At 43.0% G+C, this 22,375-nt stretch overlaps 1 protein-coding gene across 1 annotated transcript in view; it reads left to right on the top strand.

Annotated features, from left to right (window-relative positions):
- The first annotated feature begins 6,096 nt into the window (after positions 1–6,096).
- Positions 6,097–22,375, top strand: part of LOC140739078 (uncharacterized) — a 30,796-nt gene continuing 14,517 nt past the window's right edge. The window contains exons 1-3 of the mRNA XM_073067024.1: positions 6,097–6,309; positions 13,616–13,696; positions 15,596–15,796. Of these exons, the coding sequence (XP_072923125.1) occupies positions 6,097–6,309; positions 13,616–13,696; positions 15,596–15,796 (495 nt within the window). The remainder of the gene's footprint in view (positions 6,310–13,615; positions 13,697–15,595; positions 15,797–22,375) is intronic.

Below are 22,375 nucleotides of genomic sequence, written 5' to 3'. Positions count from 1 at the left end.
AACATATATGTATTAGTACCAAATACTAACATCTGCAGGGAAAAGCTGTTATCCTCAGGAATCTGGACATGGCACATTCCATTGAATTAGAAAACTATGATATTTTTCCTAACTCTGTTGCATATTTCTCAACAGATACAGGCCATGTTCCACCATTTAAGCCATGCAAAGTATAGGCAATTTTCCAATTAGCAATAAATGTTAGTTAGGACATTATAAGTCTTAGAATATTTTTAAAAAGCTTAGCGTGACTTTTGTGCTGTCAGCCAACTTGTCTAAAGCCACACTTTTTAAAATTTCTCTCTGTTAGCAAAATCTATTTTTGCCTCTTCATGGAACAATAGAAATTTCTAATCTGAAGATGATTGGCCATTTTTGTCCTAGTGATCAAGAGAGATCAGTTGGCCCAAGGAAACTGATCTTTTTAAATTTATGGCATTCATAGTGTAATGTTCAGAGCTGCCTTTCACTCACCTAGTCCCTTATTTGCTAAACTTTTGTTACCATTAGTGGCCATAGTGGGGTGTGTCAGGAATGGACAGGAGGAAGAGTATAGGAAACTGATACAGGACTTTGTGATATGGTGCAACTCAAATTACCTGCGTCTCAATATCACCAAGACCAAGGAGATGGTGGTGGACTTTAGGAGATCTAGGCCTCATATGGAGCCAGTGATCATTAATGGAGAATGTGTGGAGCAGGTTAAGACCTACAAGTATCTGGGAGTGCAGTTAGACGAGAAGCTAGACTGGACTGCCAACACAGATGCCTTGTGCAGGAAGGCACAGAGTTGACTGTACTTCCTTAGAAGGTTGGCGTCATTCAATGTTTGTAGTGAGATGCTGAAGATGTTCTATAGGTCAGTTGTGGAGAGCGCCCTCTTCTTTGTGGTGGCGTGTTGGGGAGGCAGCATTAAGAAGAGGGACGCCTCACGTCTTAATAAGCTGGTAAGGAAGGCGGGCTCTGTCGTGGGCACAGAACTGGAGAGTATGACATGGGTAGCAGAGCGAAGGGCGCTGAGTAGGCTACGGTCAATCATGGAAAACCCTGAACATCCTCTGCATAGCACCATCCAGAGACAGAGAAGCAGCTTCAGCGGCAGGTTGCTATCAATGCAATGCTCCTCAGACAGGATGAAGAGATCATTACTCCCCAATGCCATTCGGCTTTACAATTCAACCGCCAGGGGTAAGATATGTTAAAGTGCCGGGGTTAGGACTGAGCTTAAGTTACCATTCAATGTATTTTAGTAAACTATTTAAGAACTTTTTAAAAGCTATTTATTAATGCTTTTTGAGAGGGTGATTTTAGATGCATATCATTTATACTGAGTTAAGTATTGTTTGTAATTAGTTTTGCTACAATAAGTGTATGGGACATTGGAAAAAAATGTTGAATTTCCCCATGGGGATGAATAAAGTATCTATCTATCTATTTTTCTGTGCCAAGGGAAACTCTATTTGCATATATTCTTTTCTACTTCAACTTTCTATCTTGAGCATACAGTATGTGTCCTATGCTGCTCCTTTACTGTGAAAACTATGCTTCACCTTGGAAATGTTTTTAAAGCCAATAGATTTCTCTCCTCATTTTCTGCCAGATTGTTTCAGCTGGATTGCAGTTCAGATCAGTTCAGTTCAGTTTCAGTTTATTGTCATTTAGAAACCACAAATGCAATGCAGTTAAAAAATGAGACAACGTTCTCCAGAATGATATCACAAAAGCACACGACAAAACAGACTACACCAGAAAATCCACATAACGTTTGGTAATCCCAAAATTACATTGCTGACCTCTTGTAAATGGACATCCTGTGTCTCAACAGACAGCGTTTTTGCTTTTTTGAGTGAAAAGACAATTTCTCAGACACTTGAGTCTAAAACTCTAGGGGAACACCAGTGAAATTGTGAGTGAGAGCTACACTGTCAGAGACACCTTCTTTCAAATGAAATAATAAACAAAGGGCCCATCAGGATGATGTAAAGAATCCAACTCCTCCAGAAAAGACTGTTATCCTTGTCATCTTGTACAATATTTCATCCTCAGCCTGTAAACCCCAAAGCTGCATGTCAATCCGTGATCACATTACCATTTATGGGGGCTTCTGAATAATTTGGAAGGCTTGATTCTTGGAATGACAGTGAGTACTCTTCAGAAGAATTTTAATGATTGCAAAGTGTTGTGGGACCATGTAAAAGGTCCTATATAGATCAGAGCCTTCCCTTTTTCCAATCTTTTTTTAATAAAACTACATTCACATCCTCAGTGACATATTCACATACACAGCTTCTCTCTTTGAATTGGAGAGCCTCTTCATCAGTCAAAAATATCTTTCCAATGCTTCATGATAGCATGTCGGAGGCTTTGCTATCTGAGAAATGTTTTTTTCTCCTTCATTGCTTTTGAGTTGCTACTGCTTGAGAATGTCAGCTGCTAATGGATTAGTGTGATGTAGGACTTTCAAAGAGATGTGGAAGTTGAAATCACTCTTGGATATTAAAGGCAGCATATAGCACTCAGTGATATTCATTTACTTGTCATCGCCATTTTTATTCAGAATAATACTGTAGTTTTTGAATCAAAAATATCTGCATTTTATGCAAATTTGTTTCCAGTATTTCACTTTCCTCTTTTTATGAAAAAGTATACAGTCTTTTAAAATTATGGAATTGTAGCTTCTTCATAATGCCTTAATTAGTTAGGGTGAATATAACATTTGTTGTATGGCAGGATCAGTAATACGGGGAGAATTAGAAAAAGTGTCAAATGCAGGATTAGAGTTGATATTGAATGTTGTGGGCTGAAGAGATTGTTTCTGTTTCACGTTCAGCATGGATACATTGAGCCAAATGGCCTCTTTCCATGCTGTATTCTCCATGTCTTTATTATTCTGCAATATGTATTGATAACCATATCAATTCTGATAACTTGTATTCAATACTTTAAATATTTCTGGAAAGGAAGTCCCTTGTTCAATAAATGTGCTCGTGCTGCTAGCAAATGATCATGAAACCCAAACGGCTTATCCATGTCTCCTTTAGGCAGACTTTCTAAAAGTTCCATGAGTCCGCATTAAGTTATTAATTCTCATTTTAGCGATGCCTTAATCGACAAAGCTCACAATCATCAGGCAACCAGAAAATGGAATGAATTCCTGCCTTATGAGAAAGAAACAACAAACTTAAGATCACACTGAAGGTTGCAGGCCCACAATTTAGATTTCTAGATGTAGATTTCATTAACATGTAAATCCACAGCCTCATGAAAGAGTGAAAGATCTGGAAACTTTCTGAACAGTATTAAAAACTGCACAACATTCCACCTCATGATAATATACTTAAAGAAGTAACAATCATTAAGCAATATATACCCAGGAAACAACATGATTTACATAAAGATATTGAGCATTGGTTGACTCTAGAAGTACTAGAATATCTAGAAGATATTGACTCTAGAAGTATCTGAGAATAACAACAGAGCTTTGCCATTTAACATACCCTTTTAGTGTTAATTTTTTGGTGGTAGGAAGGCTGGAGAACCGCAGTGAAATTGAAATCAGATTTGTTTCACCCAGCCAAGGTTTGTCCTTGCACCTGCTTTAGAACAGCATCCCTGATTGGCCCATGTAGTTTCTTCATCCGTGACTGGGAATTCATCACCAATAGCTCATAGTGTGTGATACCTTACATTTCAAATTTACTTTGATCTCTTCATGGATTGTCATGTGTGTGATCATTTTATCCTGAAATGCAAAACTTTGAAGTTGTACCGAGAAAATAAACTGCCCAGCTTTGTGGACTTGATGCTGTCACTCTGGGCATGGCAGACATTGGTCTGAAAATAATTAGCAAGAGTTTGTGGTCTAGGCAGGTGTGAATACTGTTCCTATGAGAAAATTGTGAAAATAAGTAACACTGAAGTCAATAGCTGTATGTGCATTTTATCTTCTTTTGTTAACAGGTGATGCATATTTGCTATAGGTCACTCATGACTCTTACATGTACAAACTGAGTACAAAGGCCGTACTGGAAAAGTTGGAGGGACATCTCAGTGCTTTTTGTGACATGTTGGACCAAGAGTAACTCAATTCTATGGTTTGCCTTGCAATGATCATCGCTTTGGATTCATCCTTCCTGGGTACAGATAGTATGGCAAGGCTCAATAGGAACCTGGCATATTATTGCAGCATGTTTTCAATGCTGTGGGTGCTCAACATTGGAACATTTTCTCTGGTATGTGGCAATCTATTCTCGTTGTCTGTTAAACACAGATAGCTGAGCTACTTTTAAGGAAGAACACATCTATTCTGTTTCAATTTAACAGTGCATCCATGGAGCCTTGAAAGACTCATTGAGAATGCATGTTCTCTTCCTCATTTGTCCTGGGCATCACTGTATCACCTTTATTACAGCAGCAGTCAGTCATACCCTCTAGCATCAGATTCTTAACAGTCTGGAAGATCTTAGGGACTGAATTTTCCTCCATGTAATTGGTAATGGATTTTATTGTTGCCTCATCATTTCATCATGTCAATACATCAAGGCAGCACAAAGGAAAATGCAATAACAGAACACACAATATAGTGTTACAGTTACAGAGAAATAACAGTGCAGGTGGACAAGTAAAGTGCAAGGTCCATGATGAAGCACACTGACAGATCATGGGATTATCTTTATTATATAAAAAAGTCTATTCAAGGTTGTTACTACAATGGGATAGAATCTGTCCTTGAGCCTCAGAGTTACATGCTCCTAAGCTACTTTGATTTTCTGCCAGATGGAAGGGAGAGATGAGAGAATGACAGGGGCGTGTGGAGATCTTTGATTGTGCTGTTTGTTTTCCCAAGGCTGTGGGCAGTAAAGATGTAGCCACTGCAGGGGAGACTTGGCTGTGTCTACATGCAGTTCAAAGTTGTCAGCTATGAAGCTGTGAGCATCGCAGAGTCATAGCTCAAAGAAGATCATAGTTGTGAGCTTAACATCCAAGGATACTCATTGTATCAAAAGGACAGGCAATTGATCAGAAGGAGTGGGGTGGCTTTGTAGATAAACAAATAAATCAAATCGTTAGGAAGAAGTGACATAGGATTAGAAGATGTAGAATCATTCTGGGTAGAGTTGAGAAACTCCAAGATAAAAGTGCACCAATAGGACTCCTAAGAATAGTTAGGATGTAGGTTTCAAATTACAACAGGAGGCGAAAAAAGCATGTAAATATTGCAATGCTATAATGGTCATGGGAGATTTCATTAATTACTGTAGGTAGATTGGGAAAATCAGGCTGGCATTGTATACCAAGAGAAGTAATTTGCAGACAGCCAGCCATTTTAACACCATTAGCGAAAGGGCAATACAAAATTGGGTTAGGGAGCTTAAGGTAAAGACAGACCAGTAAGCCTGAATTCAGTGGCTTGGAAGATGCTAGAGTCCAGGGTACTTGGAGGCACATGATAAAATAGGCAGATGTCACCATGGTTTTCTTCAGGGGAAATCTTGATAACATCTATCAAAAAATTTTGAGAAAATACCAGACAGAATAGACAAAGGAGAGTCAGTGGGTGTTGTTCACTTGTATTTTTAGAAGGCCTTTTGTTATGTTTTATAACTCCAAAAACTAATTGAAAGAAAAACACAGGAGCCAGGGATAACTTATCTATTTTGTTTTTCTTTAATGATGTCATGGCATAATAACTTATGCCATTTATGTACTTCATACATGTAACCCACAATGAATTACATAAACAAAGAATGCTCAATCAAACAATATATTTACAATATTACTCAAATATTTCTGAAATGATAAATACACAACACTTTTCCCTGCTTAGCTATAAACTCCAACTCAATATAGAATGCATTTCAATTCAAGATATGTAATGCATTGATTTCTAGTCAACTTATACACACAGCATACAAAAAGTACAACTACCATATAGACATCCAAGACACAGAAAATTTTAAATTGGCCCATTCATGCCCAAAGATTTAATCACTGTGGAGCATTTCTTACTCTTGTAAGATAGAGATTTTCCTGATTGTGAGTGAGGGGGTGGTGTGGTCACTCTGCTAGGCAGGTGAGACTTGTAGCTATGGAGCAATGTCAGGTTCTGGGGCCTCCTCCATGGTGGTTGTAGGAGTTGACCCTAGGATTGCAGAAGATGGCTCTGACAGCTCTGAACACCCTTCTTCTGGAAGTTTTGGCATTCTGAACAGTTCATTGCAAGTTGCTCGATCTGCTGATCTTTCCCAAACTAACAAACAAAGCTTCAAGCCAACAATTCCAGTTCAACCAAGCCTAGATGAGCAGCAAGTAGCTCCTCCAACACTTTAGTTCTAAGCTTGGATGGTGCAACAACTCCCAATCCCCACATGAAGCAACTCCTATCAAGGGCAAGCTCATCCAAGCGCTGGGGGAGCTGGAATTTCTGCTGCATATTCCAACCATTATGGATGGTTATGTAGATCTGAGACAGTGTGGGATGTTTTCTGGTCTCCACTTGGATCACTTCCGCCGTAATAAGGAGACATTTGATTTGCATTAGGGAGAATATGTCAAGAGCAGTGTCCTCTTTTGTAAAAGTTTTCAGGTATTTCATTTTCCAAGGACAAACAGAACAATCCATCAGCATTTTCCATGTTTAGTTGCTCTCTTGAATTTGATCTTGTCATTGTGTCCTCCAAGAAACAAAGCCCATCACTGCATTCATGCTGCTTCTGTTAGTGGAACATCCTTCCCCAGGATAAATCATCTACTTAAGTTTTCTTTAGTGAGACATGCACATATGACGTGGTGGCGTAAAAACGTATGACATTCATGTACTTTTTACATATAACCCTTAATGAATGATGTAAACAAAGAATGCTTAATCAAATAATATCATTACAATATTACTCAGAAATTACTGGAGTATTGAATACAAGATATCTTTGATAACATACCAGACATAAGGATGTTAAACAAGTTAAGAGCCCATGGTATTACAGAAAAGATACCAGCATGGATGGAAGATTGGTTAACAGGCAGAAGGCAAATAGTAGGAATGAAAGGAAAGGAATGAAAGAAACCATCTTTCTTGTTGGTTGCCAGTGACTAGTGGTGTCAAAGGTTACAGGGAGAAGACAGGAGAATGAGATTGAGAGGGAAAATATATCAGACATGATTGAATAGCAAAGCAGCCTCAATGTACCAAATGCCCTAATTCTGTTCCTATCCCATATGGTATTATCACCTTCATGAACGTTCACCATCAATAAGATTTGTCTCACCACTGAGCTGAGAATACCTTTGGGATGTAATCGCATGCTTTCACTCCCCCAAATCTTCTGCATTTCACCTCAGTATATTGCTGCTGATTAATGAGTGTTTCTTGAACCTTTGACTGCACCTGTCTCACCCATATCTGAGCAAACCTCTACCAAATCTGCATTTATTTTCAGATTTTGGAGACTTACTCTGATGGTGGTCTTGAAATCTCTTTGTTAGTTAATTGCAATCACTGGCACGAATATTGTTTAAATCAATTCTTTGTTGTTTTCATTCATTTCTATGCTGTGCAGGGAACCCTTCTGTATTTGCTTCTTAAGTTGTCTTCCTTGCCACATGGTACCTTGTCTGCATATGCAATCTTGTGCTCTGAGTTCCACTTTGTTACAACTGAAACAGCAATCTCTGTGTTTCCCTGACAATGATGACAGAGTTACCTACTGAACTCCATGTAACCCAGATCTGACAAAGAAGCTGTTGCTTAATCATGGCTCCCTGTTCGTACATCTGCATTCTGCCTCTGCTTGCAGGGTAGTCAGAGGGGTGGAATGTTCAGTTAGGGCTTTGCAGTTTGTGGAATTGCATGAGGAGAGGGACAGTGGGGAGCAGTTAGTGACTGATAAGTCAAGTCAAGTCAACTTCTATTGTCATTTCGACCATAACTGCTGGTACAGTGCATAGTAAAAATGAGACAACGTTTTTCAGGACCATGGTTTACATGACACAGTACAAAAAAACTAGATTGAACTACGTATTAAAAAAAAAACACAGAGAAAGCTACACTAGACTACAGACCTACACTGGACTGCATAAAGTGCACAAAAACAGTGCAGGCATTACAATAAATAATAAACAGGACAGTAGGGCAAGGTGTCAGTCCAGGCTTCAGGTATTGAGGAGTCTGATAGCTTGGGGGAAGAAACTGTCTGGTCGTGAGAGCCCGAATGCTTCGGAACCTTTTCCCAGACGGCAGGAGGGAGAAGAGATTGTATGAGGGGTGCATGGGGTCCTTCATATTGCTGTTTCCTTTGTGGATGCAGCGTGTAGTGTAAATGTCCGTGATGGCGGGAAGAGAGACCCCGATGATCTTCTCAGCTGACCTCACTATCCGCTGCAGGGTCTTGCGATCTGAGATGGTGCAATTTCCAAACCAGGCAGTGATGCAGCTGCTCAGGATGCTCTCAATACAACCCCTGTAGAATGTGATGAGGATGGGGGTGAGAGATGGACTTTCCTCAGCCAGAAAGATTGGAAAAGCTCCAAAAATTAAAAATAAAAATGGGAGATTATAAAACGTGATTGCTCAGGAACATTACAGTACCCTTAAAAAGTATTCAAACCCCTTGGAAGTTTTTTATGATTTATTGTTCTACAACATTGAATCAAACTAGATTTACTTTTGCTTTTTGACACTAATCAAGAGAAAAAGACATTATTGTGTCAAAGTGAAAGTGATCTAAATTAATTACAAATATAAAACACGAATTAACTGATTGCATAAGTATTTACCACCCTTTAATATGATACACAAAACATCGCTGGTGCAGCCTATTGGTTTTAGGAGTCACATAATTAGCTAAATAGAGATCTGTTTTTGGAGACCTGTGTGCAGACAAGGTGTTGCAATTGATTGTATTAAAAATACACCTGTATCTGGAAGGTCCAACTGCTGATGAGTCAGCGTCCTGGCAAAAACTACACCATGAGAACATCAAGCATCTCTGTGAAAATTAATGAAAAGCACAAATCAGAAGATGGATACCAGAAAATTTCCAAGTCATTGACTATCTCTTGGAGTACAGTTAAGTCAATCATCAAGAAATGGGAAGAATATGGCACAGCTATAACTCTGCTTAGAGCAGGCCATCCTCAAAAATTGAGTGACCGTGCAAGAAAAGGACTAAAGGGAAGAGACCTATGACTACTCCGGAGGAGTTACAAGCTTCAGTGGCTGAGATGGGAGAGACTGTGCGTACAACAATTGTTGTCTGGGTGCTTCACCAGTCACAGTTTTATAAGCTAATGGTAAAGAGAAAGCCACCGTTGAAAGAACTCACAAGAAATCTCAGCTAATACCAGAAGGCATGCGGGAGACTCTGAAATCAGCTGAAAGAAGGTTGACTGATGAAACCAAGATTGGGCCTTTTGGCCGTCAGACTAAATACTATGTTTGGTGTAAGCGAAGCACCGCACATCATCAAAAACACACCATCCCTATCGTGAAGCATGGTGGTGGCTGCATCATACTGTGGGGATGCTTCACTACAGCAGGCCCTGGAAGGCTTGTGAAGGTAGAGGATAAAATGAATGCAGCAAAATACAAGGAAATCCTGGAGGAAAACCTGATGCTATCTGCAAGAGAACTGTGACATGGGAGAAGATTTGTCTTCCACCAAGACAATGACCCCAAGCATAAAGCCAAAGCTACACAGGAATGGCTTAAAAACAACAAAGTTAATGTCTTGGAGTGGCCAAGTCAGAGAGCAGTCCTCAGACCAATTGAGAATTTGTGGTTCAACTTGAAAAGGGCTGTTCACGCACAATCCCCATGCAATCGGACAGAACTTGAGCAGTTTTGTAAAGAAGAATGGGGAAAACTGGCAGTGTCCAGATGTGCAAAGCTGATAGAGACCCATCCACACAGGCTGTAATACTGACTTGAAGGGGTGAATACTTATGCAATCATTCGTTTTGTGTTTTATATTTGTAATTAATTTAGGTCATTTTGTAGAGATCTGTTTTCACTTGGACATGAGTCTTTTTCCATTGATCAATGTCAAAAAGCCAAATTAAATCCACTGTGATTCAATGTTGCTAAACAATAAACATGAAAACTTCCAAAGGGGGTGTTAATACTTTTTATAGGCACTGTAAGAGACAATTTATCTTCCTCTGTGTTGCTCCAAAGGGGGCTTTACAGAAGGAATAACATCACCTCATTGAAACATGTTTCAAGAATAACCTACTGTATAACACCTTGAAAGTGGTGACACAACAGAATTCAGATGTTGGAATTTGGAGCAAAATCAAGCCACTAATATCAAAGCACCAGCCGCTTCCCCCTCACTAACACTCTTAGTGACCTCACCAACGCTCACCAACCTCTGTTTTGATTCCTCCCACTTTGTACAAATCAAAGGTGTAGCTATGGACAATCCTATTGAACGTCAATACACTTACATTTTCATCGATTAGGTGGAACGATCTTTAATCCAAAACTTCCTTGGCAGCCCCCCTCAACTCTTTCTCTGTTACATCAACAATTGCATTGGTGTTGTTTCCTGCAGTCATGAGGAACGTGTCAGTTTTATGATCTTTGCTATTGGCTTCCACCCTGCCCTCAAATCACCATCTCTAACATTTCTCTTGCTTATCTGGATATCTCTGTTTCCATATCAAGAGACAAGCTATCCACCAAGATCTATTATAAAACCATAGACTCCCACAGTTACCTTGAGTGCACCTCCTTTTATCTCTTATAAACACACCATCCCTTTCTTTCAGTTTTGCTGTCTCTGCTGTAACTGTTCTCAAAATGAGTATTTTCATTCCAAGGTTTCTGAAGTGACTTCCTTTATCAGAAGATGTGTCTGCTACAGTTGCTGGAGCCCTCACTCGTATTTCTTCCATTTACTGCATGTCTGCTTTCACCCCTCTGCTCGGTGTTTAATATTTCTGTAATATTTTAGTTTAGTAAATGTATTATGTGATTAAGTGTTTGTGTTGTTTACATAGTGCTTTGTGGCTCATAAATAATACATAAATGATGTCATCACTCCACCACGTGATAGGTGTGCACCTTGCATAAAGTAGAAATGAACATATATGAGTTATTCCTGGCTCAATTGTTTTTCATGTTGCTTTTATGTTTTGGAGTTACGAAACATGAGTTGTGATGAGGAAGTTTCAAACAAATTCTAGATGACTACCTACCTGTTAAAGTACAGCGAGATGTTTGAGTTTATGAAAAGAGCATTAAGTTTTTTTTTCCTTGGAGCAGTGATTTTTCTTCACAAAAGAAATGATGATAGAGTAAAACAAAGGCAGAAAATGGAAGAATGCATGGGTTCATAAATAGTGAATATCAGGTGATAATAATCATAAAAAGAGCAGAAATGACTGGCTACATTGGAAACATAGACATATTTAACTGCTCAATGGATCATCAGCTTGTACACATAGCTAATTCAACAGTATTGATTTGCATAGGCGTTTAACTGCTCCAACAAAACCAGACAAAGTGAGCTTTGCTGATATCGTGGAAGTATTGCAGGAACAGCTAGAACCAAAACCATTATAGATTGCAGAATGCTATAGGTTTCATAAGTGAATCAAACAGAAGGAAGGGGTGTCTATTTTAGCATACATAGCTGAATTAAAGAGATTGACTGAGCATTGTCAGTTCAATTGTGGGCTTGATGCACTGAGAAAGGTTTTAGATTGTGGAATCTCACTAGAAAGCATTCAAAAACAGCTCTGAACTGAAGCACAAATTAAATTTAAAGGAGCAGTTGAAATAGCTGTATCAATGGGAACAGCAGACAGAGATGAAATTGAGTTGCAATCAGGAATGAAAGTGAATGTGAACAAAATTACAATGTCTAATCAGAAACTGGCTTGTCCAAACAAATTGTGTTACCAGTGTGGTAGGGGCTTACCTACACCAGGTTAATGAAAATTTAAAGGTGAAACTTGAAAATATAACAAATTAGGACACATACAAAGAGCATGTTGGGCAGACAAAAATAAATTGAATTTCAGGGAAGACAAAAAGTTAAAAAGTAAAGTTGTAGCTCCAAAAAGAGTACTAATTTGCATGCTGTTGACTAAAAAAAAACCTGATAATGATGACTGTGACACAGAACTGTTTAGCCTTAAGAATTACAATCTGAAAATTAACAGATGACAAGCAATATGGCGTACACCAGAACTGAACGGCAAATTAATTAAAATAGAGTTGTATACTGGCTTGGCTGTTTCAGTCATTCCACAAAATGAGTTTGAAAGGTATTTCAAAGATACTAAACTGAAAGCCAACAAAATTCCTTTAGAGCTTTATATTTTACTCAGTAGTTTGTCATTGTTTCGTCCCCCTATACATTTGCATGATTTAATATTAAATTTGAAAACTAAAAAGTTTGGAAGCAGGTCAGGAAGCCTCAGTGGAGGGAGGAATGCAGCTAACATTCACTTCTTTTATATCTTTACATTTGTTTTTCATCTTGAATGTGATTCTGGAACTGTTGGAAACTGTGATTTACAGTTTGGAGATTATTTGAGTGTTTCAGCACTCTGCGGTCCCTGAGATGATTCTACGAGGCAGAGGCAGCATGCACAAATCTCATGGTGAGAAGGCAGAGGGACTGGGTGCGACCTGATGTTCAACTCCATTTCACTGATTAAAGCTTCCATTGTTTGCCAATTAGAGCAATGAGGGAGTTTGAAACATCGAGACAAAAACAGAAAGGGAGCGTCAGCTGCCAGCCTTTTGATTGCTGGTGGGATCACTCTGTTGTCGGTGAGGGGAATCTGCCTTTTGATCACCATCTACAGAGAGGTGAGACTGAATTTTGATCACTGGTGGGATCACTCTAATGCCAGAGAGGGAAAGGTCTGTCGCTGTGCCTGGAAAATGTGGCCCAGATTTTCTGCATTTTGGATAAGGACTATCGGCCTTTTTTCAGTCTTATATTTTTTTTATATTCTGTGTTTCTTGCTCAGTCTTCCTCATTTGTTTTGTGTGTGGGAGAGGGTGGTTTGGGAGTCAAGCTGCCTGTTCCATTTTTATTCATTTTTTGTGCAGAGATGAGGGATTTGGGGGTTGATGATCATGCTGACTTTCTTTTCTTTCTTGGTTTCATGGCTCCCTGGAGAAGAATTTCAGAGTTGTGTACTTCCTTCAAGCCTTGGAAACTTTGAACATTTCAGTTCAACAATTATTTAGAACTTCTTGATTTATATCAGATCAATGTGTCTGGAAGTCAGTCAATTTATTTTTGGATATGCCTAAAGATAATAATTACTTTTCTGATTCTTATTTTTCAATTTATCTTTAGGGGTTATACTTTTTGGCACTCTTATTGTCACAGTCCCAACTGTTAACTCCCTATTTTCTCCTAATACCCGTTGATTGTGCCACGGTTCTGACCGTTAATTCCCCATTTGCTCCTAAATCTCTTTGTTGACGGCACACCTGGTTTCTATCCAGACCTGCAGCATAAGAACCCCGGCATTACAACCACTAGTTGTCAGATCATTGGTTTTACCTGTGTGGTAATTAAAGTTTCCTGGCCACTTAGGACTGTGTGTTCTAAGTTTTGCTCCAATACTGAGAATTACCTGTGAAACTCAGTCTCTTCATGTCAAGATCAGTTTTCTAAGTTCAACTCCAGTTCAGAGGTCTACCTGTGAAACCCAGCCTCACCGCATTAAGGTAAGTCTTCTAAAGTTTTACTTCTGCATCAAGGGTTGTCTGCATAACTCCGTCTCTCCGTGCTGAGAAGAGTTTTGTCTGCCGCTCCGTGTCAAGCTAAATTCTGCCTGTCTCCTGCCTGTTTGCCGTTCATGTCTACATCCTAACTAAATCTCCGTGCCTCTGTCCTGCACTTGGGTTCGCCTCGTTCTTTGCAACAGCTTCCTGTGTGGCACCTTGTCAAAGGCCTTCTGAAAATCCAAGTTTACAACATCAACCAGTTCTCCTTTGTTTATCCTGCTTGTTATTTTCTCAAAGAATTCCAAGCAAGATTTTCCCTTAAAGAAATCATGCTATGTGCTATTTTATCATGTGCCTCCAAATACCTCAAAAACTCAACCTTAATAATCAACTCCAACATCTTCCCAATCACTGAGGTCAGGCTAACTCATGTATCATTTCCTTTCTTCTGCCTCTCTCCCTTCTTGAAAAGTGGAGTAACATTTGCAATTTTACAGTCTTCCAGAATCAATCCAGAATCTAGTGATTCTTGAAAGACCATTACTAATGCCTCCACAATCTCTTCAACCACCTCTTTCAGAACCCTGGGTTGTATACCGTCTGGTCCAGATGACTTATCTACCTTCAGACCTTTCAGTTTCCCAAGAACTTTCTCTCTAATTATGGTAAATTCACACACTTCATGACCCCTGACACCTGCAATGTCCACCATTCTTCTCATGCCTTGCACAGTGAAGACTGAAGCAACATACATATTCAATTCATCTACCATTTCCTTGTTCCCTATAACTACCTTTCCAGCATTGACTTCCAGTGGTCTGATGTCCACTCTCACCTCTTTTTACACTATATGTATCTAAAGAAACTTTTGGTCTCTTTTTTAACATTATTGGCAAGCTTACTTTCATATTGCACCTTCACCTTCTTAATGATGTCTGTAGTTGGCTTCTGCTGGTTTTTAAAAGCTTCCTAATCCTCTAACTTCTAACTAATTTTTATTCTATTTTATGACCTCTCTTTGGCTCTATGTTGGCTTTGATTTCTCTTTTTAGCATGGTTGTATCATCTTGACTTTCTCTTTCTCTTTAGGATGTACAACGTTTATATATATCCTGTGCTTTCTGAATTTCTTCCAGAAATTACAGCCATTGCTGCTCTGCTGTCATACCTGCCAGTATTCCTGTCCAATCAACTCTGCCCAACTCCCCTCTCTTGCCTGTTATTCCCTTTACTCCACTGTAATACTGATACATTAGACATGGGAACAGAGGTTAGGACATTTGGCCCGCCGAGTCTGCTCCACTATTCAATCATGGTTTATCCTTTTAGTTTCCCCCGGTCCTGATCCTGGACTTTTCCACTTAACCTTCGATGCTATGTCCAATCAAGAACCTATCAAGCTCTGTCTTAAGTACACCCAATGACCTGGCCTCCACAACTACCCATGGTAATAAATTCCACAAGTTCACCACCCTATAGCTAAAGAAATTTCCCACATTCCACGTCTCCCAATTAAAACTTGTATCTGTCAGCCCTTCGCGCCTGCCTGCCGAACCCCTTCCACCCACCCGGATCATTGATGACTAGCCAGCGTACACCGTCCAGCGAATACTGGATGTGCGCCACTGAAGCAGGGGTCTCCAGTACCTGGTAGATTGGGAGGGATACAGCCAGGGAGACTGCTCCTCGACTCCCTGCTCCTTCATCCTGGACCCTTCCCTCATTCATGATTTCCATCGGGACAATCCGGGAAAGCCTGGTGGTTCGCCTGGAGGCTCCCGTTGAGGAGGGGTGGAGAGTACTGTCACAGTCCCGACTGTTAATTCCCTATTTTCTCCTAATCCCCTTACGGTTTGCTCCTAATTCTCTTTGATGACGACACACCTGGTTTCCATCAAGACTGGCAGCATAAGAACCCCGGTGTTACAACCACTTGTTGCCTGTGTGGTAATTAAAGTTTCCCAGCCACTTAGTGTTCTAAGTTTTGCTCCAATACCGAGAACTACCTGTGAAACTCAGTCTCTTCGTCTCAAGATCAGTTTTCTAAGTTCAACTCCAGTTCCGAGGTTTACCTGTGAAACCCAGCCTCACCAGGTTAAGGTAAGTCTTATAAAGTTTTACTTCAGCATCGAGGGTTGCCTGCATAACTTTGTCTCTCCATGCTGAGAAGAGTTTTGTCTGCCGCTCCGTGTTAGGATAAATTCTGCCTGTCTCCTGCCTTTCTGCTCCCCCGCCTGTTTGCCGTTCACGCCTGCATCCTAACTAAATCTCCGTGCCTGTGTTCTGCACTTGGGTTCACCTCATTCTTTGCAACACTTATGTCTGACTGTATTACTTAACAGGGTATGTAGTACAAGCAGAAACAATTCATTTATTCTGAAATATCTGATGATTAGTCAGATACCAAGCAGCAGAATAGTGTAGCAACAATTTGATTTCTATATAACAACACAGAAACTACATAACACAAGAAACACATTCCAAAGACATAGGGGTTAGGAGGCTAATGGTCACACGGTGTAATTGAACAGTTTTGGCTCACTGGATCAGAAGGGCCTGTTCCCACACTGTACTTGTAAATAAATAAATAATAGATTGAATCCTCAGTCTTGACTGGAATATCTAACCACATTACATTCCAGAGGCTAAGGGAAATTAATGGAGACTGAAAAGTGTATATTGCTCACTCTCAAGTTTCAAGTAGTTACATAAATGTAACAAGGGAGGCTGAGACCTCATCAGTTGCCATTTTGTTCAGCTAAGAAATAAACAAGCTACAGAGAAATCTAAAAATGTGAAGGGATGCAGGGTTATTAAGAAATATAAGCTTACACATAGGTTAGAATTTGAATAAATGAGACCTGTATTAAAACTTAAGCAGCCTCATTGGAAACTCTGATTACATGTGAATAGAATAGGAATAATGAACTGTGACATTGGTCTGAAGATTTGTATTACAAGAGTGAAAAGCTTGGATAATCCAATCAATTGTTCGTACATTGGTGTATTTGGCAGACAGGCTGATTGACTTGTTGAGGTTAATTTCCTTGTGGACCCTCTGCTGCTTTAATGCAAGGCAGACCATGTGTATTTAAAGGGCCCAGTAGCTGGAAGCAATGAAGTGAAGCATTGCCACAACAGTCATTGGATTCCGAGCATTCAGCTTTAATTTTTTTTAAGTTTACTGTATTCATAAAACTTGCAATTAAATACAATACTGTGTATTTATATTCTCAGTATGAACCATACTATAATATTTACTTTTTAATCAATATGACTGCAAGGGTTTTCATTCCTGAATATGCAATTCTGGCAGGATCTTACACCATGAACTTTCTCCTGGAGCCTCACGGGAGCTGAACTAAACTTCAATGTGTCCCTCAGCTCATGGTCCCGGACCCTGGAACATGTCAGTCTGTAACATTTGACTGCAGGCAGCTCCTTGCACTGAAAGGTTATCTGGTTCCAAGTAGGCTAGAGGGAACCTTTCACTGAGTTGGCAGTCTTCCAGCAGCAGTCAGTGTTTGCTACAGAATACGTCCCTGGGAACATCACATAGAGTGCAGAGTTACACCAGTGTTCAGGATGAACCACAACAATGACCATTGCACTTCTTTCCACCTATTTCTAAGAACAATAGCCAGGAGGCCTCTGACTACAATTCCTTGCAAACTGATGCACCATCAATAACTCTCGGAGACAGGAGGCAAACGATAGGCTTTTATTAGCTGCAAGAGACCGCGATTAGTAGCAAGAGACCACCACACAACATCCTGGAGACTGAGGGAGGAGCAGTGCCTCCAACCGCCTTTATACAGGGGTCTGTGGGAGGAGCCACAGGAGCAGTCAGCAGGGGGCGTGTCCAGACAGGTAAATGTAGTTCACCACATTCACCCCCCCCCCCTTGTTTTAAAAGAGAGCCCCCATGGGGCGAAGTTTCTTACAAGTATATTTACAGGTTAAGTCTATCAGGCGGTCGAGTCGGTCGCTGTGATCTACGTAGCACCGGTGGTGATTGCACCGGTGATGGTGGTTGTGCTGGCTCCGGCCTGACTTGAGGTGTCAGCCCATTAGGCGTCAGTAATCCCTCATGCGTGTGCGAGGCGCCCGGTATGGGAGTGTCGTGAGGAGTCTGTGTAGGGCTTGGTGTGTGCGATGTCTCGTGGGTATACGGTTCATAGTCACCGTGGAGTGTTCGGGGTAGGAGTCTGGTGCCCCTGTGGGCGCCAGGTCACGGACAGAGACTGTGTCCTCCAACCCATCAGGTAAGACCACGTAGGCATACTGGGGGTTTGCATGAAGAAGGTGAACCCTCTTGACCATCGGGGAGTATTTATTGCTCCTCGCATGTTTCCAGAGCAGCACTGGCCCTGGGGACATCAGCCAAACTGGTAGGGTGGTCCCATGGCAGACTTCCTGGGAAAAGAGAATAGGCGCTCGTGAGGGGTGGCTTTGGTGGATGTACATAACAGGGAGCGGATAGAGTGGAGTGCCTCAGGGAGGCCCTCCTGCCATCGAGAGACCGGCAACCCTTTTGACTTAAGGGCTAAAAGTGTGGCCTTCCACACTATGGCATTCTCCCTCTCCACCCGTCCATTTCCCCGGGGATTATAACTCGTGGTCCGACTAGTAGCAATACCCCTAGCCAGTAGGTACTGGCGCAGCTCGTCACTCATAAAGGAGGACCCTCTATCACTGTGGATATAGCAGGGATATCCGAACAGAGTGAAGAGCTGGCGCAGGGCTTTTATGACGGATGTGGCAGTGGTGTCGGGGCAGGGGATGGCAAAAGGGAACCGCGAGTACTCGTCGATTATGTTGAGAAAGTAGACATTGCGGTCGGTGGAGGGAAGGGGGCCCTTAAAGTCAACACTCAGTCGCTCAAAAGGGCGGGTGGCCTTGACAAGTTGCGCCGTTTCAGGACGGTAGAAGTGCGGTTTGCACTCAGCGTAGATTTGGCAGTCCCTGGTCATCGTCCTGATGTCCTCAAGGGAGTAAGGCAGGTTCTGGGGCTTTCACAAAATGGTAAAATCGGGTGACCCCCCGGGTGGCAAAGATCTGCATGGAGGGCGTATAGCCAGTCGAGCTGCATGCTGGCACATGCTCCCCGGGATAGGGCATCAGGGGGCTCATTGAGCCTTCCAGGCCGGTATAGGATATCATAGTTGTAGGTGGAGAGTTCTATTCTCCACTGCAAAATTTTATCATTTTTGATTTTGCCCTGCTGTTGGTTGCTAAACATGAATGCAACTGAGTACTGGTTGGTCAGCAAGGTGAATTTTTTGCCGGTGAGATAGTACCTCCAGTGCCTAATAGCTTCCACTATGGCCTGGGCTTCTTTCTCCATCGCGGAGTGCCGAATTTCAGGGCCCTGAAGGGTACGAGAGAAGAATGCTACCGGCCTTCCTGCCTGATTGAGGGTAGCAGCCAGCGAGAAGTCGGAGGCGTCACTCTCTACTTGGAAGGGAATGGTCTCGTCCACCGCATGCATCGTTGCTTTGGCAATGTCCCCTTTAATGCGGCTGAAGGCCGCGCAGGCCTCGGCTGAGAGGGGAAATGCGGTGGACTTGACCAGGGGGCGTGCCTTGTCTGCCTAGTGAGGGACCCATTGGGCGTAATAGGAAAAGAAGCCCAGGCACCTTTTGAGGGCTCTGAGGGTGGTGGGAAGAGGGAGTTCCAACAGGGGGTGCATACGGTCGGGGTCAGGGCCAATGACCCCGTTTTCCACGACATACCCAAGAAGAGCAAGTCGGGTGGTTCCGAACACACACTTGTCCCTGTTATAGGTAAAGTTGAGAACTTTGGCTGCTTGGAAAAATCGGAGGTTAGTGTCGTGATCCTGCCAGTCGTGACTGCAGATGGTGATGTTATCCAGATAGGGAAATGTGGCCTTCAGTTGGCACTGGTCCACCATCCGGTCCATTTCCCTCTGGAAGACAGAGACACCATTTGTGACACCGAAGGGGACGCGCAGGAAGTGATAGAGCCTGCCGCCCGCCTCGAGGGCGGTGTAGGGGCGGTCCTCCGGGCGGATGGGGAGCTGATGGTAAGCGGATTTCAGGTCTATGGTCGAGTACACCTTGTACTGAGCTATCTGATTGACCATATCCACGATGTGGGGTAGGGGGTATGCGTCAAGCTGCGTGAACCTATTGATGGTCTGGCTATAGTCCACGACCATCCTATTTTTCTGCCCTGTCCGAACAACAACCACCTGGGCCCTCCAAGGACTTGTGCTTAGCTCAATGATCCCCTCCCTGAGCAGCCGCTGCACCTCTGACTGAATGAAGGCCCTGTCCCCTGCGCTGTACCTCCTGCTTTTAGTTGCCACAGGTTTACAGTCGGGGGTCAGGTTGGCGAACAGCGGTGGGGGAGGGATTTTGAGGGTGGAGAGGCTGCAAGTGGTGTCAGTAGCGCGGCTGTCGGCATGGTGCTGGGTGGGATGTGCGGGTCGGTGTGTGTGTGTGGTCAGTAGCAGGGTATATGACGAAACCCCACAAAACTGAGGATTCCTGACAGTGAGTGGTGGGAGTCATATGCCATAGTCACACTTTCGAAGTGGCTCTGGAAGTCCAGCCCCAATAGCACAGGCGCGCACAGTTGAGGCATGACCAGTAACGCAAAGTTCCGATATTCTGTGCCTTGCACCACCAATGTCGCTACACAACCCCCCCGGATGTCTGTGGAATGCGATCCAGGAGCCATGGTGACCCTCTGGCTTACCGGCTGTGTCACGAGTCCGCAGCGTTGCACAGTGTCCGGGTGAATAAAACTCTCTGTGCTGTCCGTGTCAAACAGGCATCTAGTCCTGTGCCCCTCCACCGGGATGTCCATCATTGACCTTGCAAGCTGGTGTGGAGCGCTTTGTTTAAGGGTTACGGAGGCCAGAATTGAACCGCCGTCTTGGTGTCCGGTAAGCACCCGTGGGTCGGAGGTGGGGCAAGGTGGCGCCGACAAAGATGGCCGCCCCCATGCCTCGCACGAGGTGAGCAGGCAAGATGGCCGCCCCCATGCCTCGCACGAGCCGGGCAGGCAAGATGGTGGCGACCAAGATGGCAACCCCCATGCCTCGCACGAGGCGGGCAGGCAAGATGGCGGCGACCAAGATGGCAACCCCTATGCCTCGCACGAGGCACTGCTCGACCCCGCTCGTAGTTTAGACTTACAGGCCTTGGCGAAGTGACCCTTCTTTCCACAGCTGGAGCAGGTAGCTTCTCGGGCCGGCCAGCGTTTTTGGCGGTGCTTTTTGAGTCCACAGAAGTAACACTGCGCGGACTTGCGACTGGCAGCAGCCGTGGTCGATTCGCCGGAGGGTTGCGGGGAGTTCACAGACTCGCGAGTGGCAGTAGCTGTGGTTGATTCGCCAGCAAGTTGTGGGGTCTGCAGTGTCCATGGGACCGGCAGGAGATCGCGCAGCTGGACAGCGTCAGCATTGTGCAGAGCAGCCTCCAGTGTGTCGGCCAGCTCGATCACCGACTGTAAGGTAAGATCAGCATTTTCTAGCAGCCGCTAGCGCACGTACACTGAGCTGATCCCCGTAACGAACGCATCTCGTACCAGGAGCTCCGCATGCTGTTCAGCCGTCAGTCCCCTGCAGTCGCAGGCCCGCACGAGTGTCTGTAGGGCCCGGAGAAACTCAACGCTCGACTCTCCGGCCCGCTGCCGCCGCGTTGATAAGCGTTGTCTTGCATAGACGGTGTTCACCGGCCGCAGGTACTGTCTTTTGAGGGCGTCCAGTGCCCCTTGGTAGGTCGGCAGGTCTCTGATAAGGGAGTATACCCGCGGACTGACCCTGGAGAGGAGAACTCTGTGCATGATAGCAGGCTCAGTCATGCAAATCTCTTCCAGGTACGATTGGAAGCATGCAAGCCAGAGTTCAAAGGCAATAGCTGCTTCAGGAGATTGAGGATCAATGTCCAATTTGTCCGGTCGTAAAATGCTCTCCATGTTTTAAAATTGCAGCTAATAAAATTGATGCACCATCAATAACTCTCGGAGACAGGAGGCGAACGATAGGCTTTTATTAGCTGCAAGAGACCACGATTAGTAGCAAGAGACCACCACACAACATCCTGGAGACTGAGGGAGGAGCAGTGCCTCCAACCGCCTTTATACAGGGGTCTGTGGGAGGAACCACAGGAGCAGTCAGCAGAGGGGTGTGTCCAGACAGGTATTTGTAGTTCACCACACAAACCATAAGAGAAAACACCATAACTTAAAATTTTGCTTGCTACCCTTTGTTCTCTAATTGTTGAAAGAGATGAGATGGGACAAAATTGTAGACATTCTTTTCCTAGAGATCATGGACAACTTTCAGGCTTGGGCACACAAACGATAGGTAGGATTTATGCCATAAAGGGAGCAGACAATGACCATCTTCAACAGAGAGCCTCATTATGTATCCTTGGAACACAATGCTTCTAGCTTCGCAGAATGCTTCACTATCAACATGTTGGAGGTTACCACTAACCCGAGACCCGAGAAGAAGAGCCATATAAATATTATTATTTAATATTTATTTCTCCCTTCTTTGCCTCTCCCTTTATACAGTATATTTAATATATCTTTTCCCCTTCTTTACCAGTCTAGAAGAAGTGTCTCAGCCTGAAATGTCAACTGTTTCCATAGATACAAACACAAATACTTTATTGTCGCCAAACAATTGGTACTAGAGCGTAC

This window comes from Hemitrygon akajei, chromosome 15 (assembly GCF_048418815.1).
Source record: "Hemitrygon akajei chromosome 15, sHemAka1.3, whole genome shotgun sequence".
Classification (NCBI taxonomy): Eukaryota; Metazoa; Chordata; class Chondrichthyes; order Myliobatiformes; family Dasyatidae; genus Hemitrygon; species Hemitrygon akajei.
This window is presented reverse-complemented; position numbering and strand designations above follow the sequence as displayed.